The sequence below is a fragment of the Rhopalosiphum maidis genome, chromosome 1, assembly GCF_003676215.2.
Source record: "Rhopalosiphum maidis isolate BTI-1 chromosome 1, ASM367621v3, whole genome shotgun sequence".
Taxonomy (NCBI): Eukaryota; Metazoa; Arthropoda; class Insecta; order Hemiptera; family Aphididae; genus Rhopalosiphum; species Rhopalosiphum maidis.
The window spans coordinates 73344345-73353535 of NC_040877.1; the positions used below are offsets into that span (position 1 = coordinate 73344345).

At 36.0% G+C, this 9191-nt stretch overlaps 1 protein-coding gene across 8 annotated transcripts in view; it reads left to right on the forward strand.

Annotated features, from left to right (window-relative positions):
* LOC113560331 (glucose dehydrogenase [FAD, quinone]) overlaps positions 1-8827 on the forward strand; it is a 41896-nt gene extending 33069 nt beyond the window's left edge. For 6 of the 8 annotated variants that reach the window (XM_026966128.1, XM_026966133.1, XM_026966130.1 and 3 more), the window contains exon 4: positions 5421-6857. In XM_026966128.1, the coding sequence (XP_026821929.1) occupies positions 5421-6857 (1437 nt within the window). Of the gene's footprint in view, positions 1-5420 lie in introns of all 8 variants that reach the window. The other 2 variants (XM_026966137.1, XM_026966129.1) reach the window with 2 other exon arrangements.
* Positions 8828-9191: the final 364 nt, after the last annotated feature.

The following is a 9191-nucleotide window of genomic DNA, read 5'->3' on the forward strand; positions in this document are numbered from 1 at the left end:
AGTAACATTTGTAGTGGACATTTGTCAGTCTTGTTACACCTTATGTATATTTTTTATCGTCCGTAAACTATTGTACTCGCATAGTCTTACATATTATGCTTTAATATAGCGTATAACATACTCGCCCGATCTGGTGAGCACAGGTCCGCAAAAAAGTAAAAAAAATAATAATAAATCATGTACACAAACACTCTAGGCGGGAATGCGTGCCGTAGCTGCAGTTCATTACGAGTGAGTTCTAAAAATTAATCCTCGTCCCGGTGAGAAAGCCTCGTCGTGTACTCGTGTAACGCGCCCGCCGGCCAATATTACGCGTTTGTGATTATAATGACGATGATGATGATAATATTAAATGTATATCAGTAACTGTTTCGGGTCTGGTTTTCCAACGGGAAATTTCGCCTACCGTCTACCGATGAAATAACGTCGTTGTGAAAAGATTTTTCAAAACATTTTACTCGATTAGAGGAGAAACTTATTGATATTAAATATTAATACACTGTCCAAACCTATAAGCTGGATATTTTGCGCAATATGGGTTTTATATATTATTTTGACAAGCACTACTATTAGATGAAAATCATAAAATATTACTCCCACAACAAGTGGTCTAATATTATTACGCGTTATTCTTAGCACGGAAAGTTCGCTAAATCAAAAATAGCTCGTTTGCATTACGAATTATAGTTGCATAAAAATGTCGAAAACAATAATATCATCGTATGCATTTTAATAGCATAAACGGCCGTGGTCGTTTTAAACACGATTTCGCGTATAATTATATATAGCCACTGCGCAGTCCTCGACCGATGTGATGAGCGCGTCCAGCGAATCGCCCTGCGCAATAATATTATTATACCGCGACAGCTTTACGGCCCAACCAACTGCTGAACCACTGCGGCATCAGTGACTATACACGCAGTCGAAGCAGTAGCGTCGTCGTCGTCGTCGTGAGATGATAACGAATTCTCAATTTGTCATTAACGAACAGCCGCGTACAGCGGTTCCAGCGATTTCGCGCCATCGATCGTGTGCGCGTCGCTGCGGCTGTAGATTTCCCTTGCAGCCGCTTTCGTGGGGCAGTGCTGATAATATCAAGTCGTCCGGCACGCCATCGATTATTTACCGTTTCGATTGCTGCAGCTCCGTGTATGAATTATGCATAGGAATACATACGGTATTATCGTCGCATGCGCACGACTGACAATAGGTGGCCGCCGCGCTCCGTCGGTTGTACGGTTGCGAGACGATCCAGCGATTCAACGCCCTCCGGATAGCAACTAAATACGACGCGTTAATACTGTCCTCTCGTTCTTTCACGGTGATTTCAATAGTGGCTTTCGCGACGGTGCGTACGCGTATGATAATGTGTTTGAACGGAATAAATCGATTTTCTACTGCGACACGACGGCGCGCGGCCGACGACGGGAGTAGACATAAAATATAGTTAACGGTTTACACACGAGACCCGGCGATGACGGCGATTTTAAAGGATCGACGCCGATCGGCTGATTGCTTTTCCGCCTTCGGTCGTGGTATACGCGTTCCGACAACAACTGTTGCGGTGCGGGAAAACGTCCGCAACTTTCGTTCCGCACAATAAGACTCATACTATTACCATCGATTGTCCCCGCGTCGCATAATGTTATAATACCGTCGCCGATCGGGTTTCGAATAATCTCACACGACCGTATAATTCCCGTCCGCGCTGTCCGTGGATCCGACATTATGGATAATAGATGATGATAATAATAATAAACGGTAGGTAGTATGGGCGCACTGCTCCGTGTTGTATACTTTATAGAAACGTCACTGAATTATATTATGTTACACTTAAAACATTTCGACCGACTTCTTTGTTTGTAGACATACGTTCGTGTTTTTTTTTTTTTTTACTTTCTTATTCTAGAGCACGTTGTTGCATTTACTATTTTAATAGGTCTTCTAGCATAATACATGGATCGCAACGAGATTATTTTATTAGTACCTAGACAACACGGCTGTCTAAAAACCTATTAAGGTTTTTAGAAATATTTATTTTCATTAACTTAATACGAAACAATTACAAGTTACTTTATGCGTCTTAGATTCTGGAGAGCTTATGACTGTATATTTTATTTCGCAGTAATAGTAAAAACGCTTCGATTATCAACTTTGAGAAAGGTTTTTGGTAGAAAATTGGATTTATTGGTACCTCGGTGGGTTAAAAAGTGGAAACTTCACCGTACTTTTTCAAATAATCGACGGGTTTTTAATACAAACATTTCGTAAAAATTAATATAAATATATTTTTATTTTTTATTTTTTTGCAACATTGGTATCATACCGTTTCAATTCAAAATCGTTTTCCATCGAATACAATAATATTTATCGTTCAATTAAAATTTACACGTCATCCATTATAGTGACCTACAAAATGACTGGTGCACTTGGCATTTTTTGTACAGAAAAGCGGTTACCTATTTGATGGCTCTTTTTATTTTCACTTTTAGAAGCATAATATTTTTTTGATATTTAAATTGTATAAAAATTAAATTCCGATTGATTAGATTTTATTAGTTTACTTGTTAAGACGAGCTGGATGGAGTAACATATTATTGTACCATGATTATCGCTCATCGATATTTTAAATAAGGTTATAATTAATACAATTCCAGTCCTAACTTTGATTTGTACGTATTTTAATTCCGAGAAAATTACGCTACTTCGAAATACAAGTTTAAAATATATATTATTTAAAAAAATAAAAATCTAATATTTGTAATGATAAAAATTGTAAATATTTGTTTGTTTGTTTTTTTTTTTTTTTTTGATATTACTAGATACTGCTTAAAGTAATAAATGTTCTACTACAAAAAAAAAAAAAATGTAACAATGTACATTATATTTGTTTTATAAGTTGCAGCAATTCATTGACAATATTTGCATTTGACAATTGATATTTGATTATTATCATGAGATGCTTTGCGAAGACGACCTTCATTATCTAAATTCACGTCACCGATTAAACTTTTTTCCACATTTAGAAATAGTTACCTGTGGAAAAATTGTAAGCGTAGAACGCGTCACCGTGGAATTGGGTTTTAGATTTTAGATGACGATATTTTGTAGCACAATGACAATGACACGAATTACGTGATAATAATTCAGTGATGAGCTCTTCGAATGATATTTTTTTGATGAAAATCCATTGACGGACATGTTATACTTATTTATATTACGACAACTATAAAATCGTAAATAAAATGTTAGATAACCCATTTATTAGATACAAGTCTCTCGAATCTGTGCAATAATTATGAACATTTGTTAACGATTATAATATATATTTTCAGTATATTCAATGTATTTTCGTTTCAGAATTTTTTTTCATCTATGCTCGATAAAAAATTGTCACCTTGGTGCCATGTACCTAAATAAATAATCTAAATTAGTCTTGCATTTTGACAATTTTTTCGTTATTTAAATCAAGAATGGTATTGATTGTGACCGCAATTTGTTTCAATTCATTTTTATTTTTAATTTCAGGGACGATGTTAATAATAATATTTGACACGTATACATAATTATAATGGAAATTTTGACTTGACATTGAAATTTATTTTTATTCGTTAATAAAAATCTATAATTCAAATTCTAAGGCACGTAATTATGGACAGATATATAAAATAAAAAAAAATTGTAAAATAATAAAACTGTGCGTGATAAAAATGTAGGTATTATACATTATCGTCATAATAGCTAGGTATAACATACTCGTGATCCCGAGTATTTTGAGTCGATGATATCATAAATGTTAAAGCAATTACATTGTCAGTGCTAGACAAATACCCATTATTATTAATTACATTATACCATTAGTGGGATAGTGGGATGTCTGCAGACGTTCAATCAGGACCACGAAAGAGTGTAACTATATTTTTCGTCTTATATAACACCGTCTAGTTTAATTAACTGCATTTTTATTACGCGGTGTTATTTTGATACGAATTAACTTGTATTGTTATCTAAATAGGTATAACATTGTACTCTATTAAATCCTTAACAAACTAGACAAAACACAGCCATCGATTTAAATTAGAGAAATTCTCGCAGATGATAAAACTACCTGTAATAAAATAGTATGTGTTGCGTAAGCTATTAATTTTAAAACGAGTCATTAGAAATCAGTATTTGTTGATATGTCCCTTTAGCCGATTTCGATTCTAACACCGTTCACAAACTCACGACCAAAGTCAAACTCTATTTATTAGTAATGTGGCTCCAGTCATTATAAAACCATAATATAAGCGAATAAAATAATATACTTTCAACAACAAAGAAATCAAATACTTTAAGTATTAAAGTACTATTTGATTATAATCCTAATAGCAAAGTATTTTGATTTAGGTATCTAAAAATTCCATAACTCTAATTTAGAATATAGTTTTGTGTTTGAAAAATATTCCTTAGATTGTTAGATTTCGAACATTAAGGCAGAACTATTTTTCTCAACAGTGGCAACATATTTAAATATATACAGTACACATATCCTCTATCAAGTGTATGAGAAAACGTAATATTTTAGTGATATAAAAACATGTAGCTTTTGCGCAATATTTGTAATTTCGAGGAAAATAAAACAAAAGTGAACATATTGTATCTACAATAATGAACACGACAAATAAGTAAATAAGAAACATCAAAGTGAAAATATTGAAACAAAAATAAGTGGAATTCAATATACAATACCATTTTTTAAGAAAATAAAGTTATTTATCAGCAATCAAATATGTGTGTAGTTTAATAAACATATTGATCGGTTTTAACTTAAAAACATACACATTATAATTGTCAATCTGAACATATTAAGTTAAATTAAGTTAAAAATATTACTTAATACTCATCGTCCCTATAAATTTCAATTATGATAGCCAAATAAAAACCAGTTGTTATCGGGCATAAATAGGTTATTTAAGTAATAAAATATAGTTAAATAAATATTATATTGGTTATCACTTATTAATTACCATATTTTATTTTCATAACTTATAATTCCCTATCAAAGGACATGACTTCGACGGCAGTGACCTTGATACAGGGATTGCACTTAGGTCTTAGGTACCGATTATAAATTTCCAGCTGACAGTATTCTAAGATGAAAAGTTGATTGTTGAGGTTCAGTTTCGTTATTTTTTTTTTTGTTAAAGTGTATCGTTGAAAGTCAAGTTTAATTGCTAAGTATTATTAGTAATACATATATGTGTAAATCGGGACTAATATGGCTGTACGACTACGGTTCGAAACGGTGCTGCGCTTGTCGTAACTCCAGTTTAAATGTACCTACCTAAGTTCATATAGTTAAATCGAGATCGGACGTTCTATTCTCATACATCTAAATATTCTTATCGTGATAATTATTAACGATGGATTTTGCACAGGTGTTGGGCGGTACGAGCGTGATGAACGGCATGATGTACATGCGGGGCAGCCGACACGACTTCGACGGCTGGGCCAAGATGGGCAACCCGGGCTGGAGCTACCAGGAAGTGTTACCGTACTTCCTCAAGTCCGAGGACAACCACCAGGCGACCATTATGGACGCCGGTTTCCACGGAGTCGGTGGTCCACTGCCGGTCGGACAGTTCCCGTACCACCCTCCGTTGTCGCACGCCATCTTGCAGGCCGGTCTGGAGCTCGGCTACCAGGTGCGCGATTTGAACGGGGCTCTGCACACAGGTTTTGCGATCGCGCAGACCATGTCCAAGAACGGTTCACGGTACAGCTCTGCTCGAGCGTTCCTGCGACCAGCTAAAGATCGATCCAACTTGCACGTGATGCTCAACGCCACGGTGACTCGAGTGCTCATCGATCCCAAGAAGAAGGCTGCATACGGCGTGGAGGTGTACAGCGGGGCGGACGGACGGAAAATCTCGATCAATGCTCGACAAGAGGTAATCGTGTCCGGCGGTGCGGTCGCATCGCCACAGTTGCTGCTGTTGTCGGGCGTCGGGCCAAAGGATGACCTGCGAGCAGTCGGCGTGCCAGTCGTGCACGACCTACCGGGCGTCGGCCGAAACCTTCACAACCACGTGGCTTTCTTCGTCAATTTCCGCATCAATGACACGTCAACGACGCCATTGAATTGGGCTACCGCCATGGAGTACCTATTGTTCCGGGACGGACTCATGTCCGGTACCGGAATATCCGAGGTGACCGCCGTGTTGCCGTCCAAGTATGTAAACCCCGCCGACGACAATCCCGACCTGCAGTTCTTCTTCGGCGGTTACCTAGCCGACTGCGCCAAGACCGGTCAGGTAGGCGAGAAATCGGGCAGCGGCGAGGGCGACAGCCGCCGCGTCATCAATATGATACCGGCTGTGTTGCATCCCAAGAGCCGTGGCCAGCTCAAGCTCAAGTCATCCGACCCACTCGCGCATCCTGCAATCCACGCTCGTTACCTGAGTCATCCCGACGACGTGGCTGTGCTGGTGGACGGCATCAAGTTAGCGATCCGGATGTCCGAAACTCCCGCCCTCCGCAAGTACGGCATGGAACTGGACCGGACGCCGGCGATGGGCTGCGAGGACTTAGAGTTCGGTTGTGACGCGTACTGGGAGTGCGCGGTGCGCCGGAACACCGGGCCGGAAAACCACCAGGCCGGAAGTTGTCGGATGGGTCCACCCAGCGACCCGGGCGCTGTTGTCGACGCAGAGCTCCGCGTGCACGGCATTGATCGGCTGCGAGTGGTCGACGCTTCTGTGATGCCGGCCGTCACGTCCGGAAACACCAATGCTCCGGTGGTGATGATCGCCGAAAAGGCGTCGGATATGATCAAGGCCCGGTGGGTGGGCCGAAAGCCGTGGAGCAAGTGGTAAGGCGACCGAATGGCGGCCGAGCGGCGACGTCCTATTTTAATAAATTTGTAACACTATTGGTGCTAGAATTGTTAGAAAATCACAAAATAATATTAAATATTAGTTAGTATACATAGCTTATACACGGACGCTAAAAACAAATACATTGGAAACTATTTTCATTTCTGTTTTATAGATTAAGAAATATTTATTGTAAAACACTATTAAAATAAGCAAAACACAATATCACCAATATTAGCATAACATAATTTAATTGACAACTGATATCTAAACGGCCGGGTTAGGTTAGGTAATGGCCGTAACTGACCGTAAACTCTGAATATCAAAAATTATATTTTTCATATAATGCCGTTGGTTCTAAATTCTCTGTGATGATGACAATAAATCGAAATATTATTCATGAATCTTATGCAGATCATAGTTTTATTCGAATTAAGTTATAAAATTTTATTTTTTTTTGAATTTACATGTACAGGCATATAATATATATATAGTTCTGTGCATATTTACATTTTAAATGCATTATTATTGTAAAACCAATCCTGGCAATCCTGTTCTCGGCATTGTATTCGAAAAATTGTTCAGGGCTCGCCTTAATGTTTTGCCTCCGCACTACCCCACCACAAATCAATCACTTCATTTATAAAAAAAAAAAATTGTATCATCACCTGACACCTTATATTATGTACATCGGTTTCGTACTGCACGGCACAACATATTGATAATAAGGTCGCCCTTATCACAATATCATATTGTTTTAGATCACGATCGTGTCAACGCATCAATAAATCTCAACGCTCTATAATATATCACTATCTATAATAATATTATATTATTTCTCATTGTGTATATAATACAAACACCATTCGCACGCTCTATCACGCCGACAACGACGATGAAATCACTCTCTGTAAAGTCACCGACAAATATCCGTTTGGTTTTGCTCTTATTGGTTGTATATGTGTGTGTTTTTTTTTTTTCTAGAAGATTATTGTTATTGTTTTTACAGAAAGCGGTCCCATTGTACGTCCACGTCCCGCGACCGGCCTTCAAGTCGTCGCCACCGAATATATACACCTATTTAGGTACCTACCTACTATATTATTACGTATACGACAATACGACACGTTTACGAGTTAGAGTTACGAGCTCGGTATGTTTGTATACGCACTAAAATTAGTATACAGTTATTCGTTAAGTCCTACTATTTACAGAGCACGCTTTTAATAAATGTATCGATTAATTAATATTATTATTATCGTTATTGTATCAGAACGTTTTATAATCATATTACGTATCTATAGTTCTTATTAAAATGATATTTTAGTTGGTAGCGTAACGTAACGTATAAAGTATAATAATGTTATTAAAATATATTAAAATGCCATGACGAGAAATTATAGGGCCATTATTATAATATTTAATAATGTTATTAAGAAGCGAATTGGCCAACAAATATTGTAATATTTATATACGTGTGTATATTGTTAAGTATATTTGATACATTATATTATTATTTTGTTTATAATATCAATACGCTCATACATAAAGCTGCGCGTTGTGTTTTAGTCTTTAGTTTGGCATTGTAAAATGTACAATGGTCAATGATCATTATTTTCACCTAGGTACCTAAATTATGTATGTCATATACACAAGTAGGCAACATTTTAGGAATCACTTTATTTGTGATAAATCATGACAAAATAATTGGTTTATTCTATACTGTGGTTAAGTGATATGCACAATTTTTTTTTTTTTTTATCGTTGTTAAAACATGCACTAAACATAATTATTAAGCACATAGACCTATATTAATTTATGCTACATTATATATTATAAATAATATTATTATTCTATCGTCATATTATATTGTATCAGAATATGCATTTTATTTATCACGCAATAGTTATAAGTATGTATTTTATCGTAATTTAATTCTTTCATTTAAAAGACCAAAAACAAAATTTAATCAAAAATATTGATAAAATTAATTAAACGCATAATATATTATTATAATATAATATTAGTTGTAAGTTTAAATTATGTATAATATTTTATAGATTATATGAAATTAAACTGTGCAATTTATTTTATTGATATTTTGTGTTCTATAGTATTTGTACAATTATTTACGTTTTTATTTTTTTATTTCTTATCAAAATATTATACACAGCACACATACACTACACATATTGCGATGATTTACCGTGAACGCATAGAAAATCAATAGCGATAGGATTTTAATTCCAAAAATATTTTACCATAAATATTTATTTCTATTCGCATACAATTACAACAACTACATTAACTTATTGTGTTAATATACGTCAACAT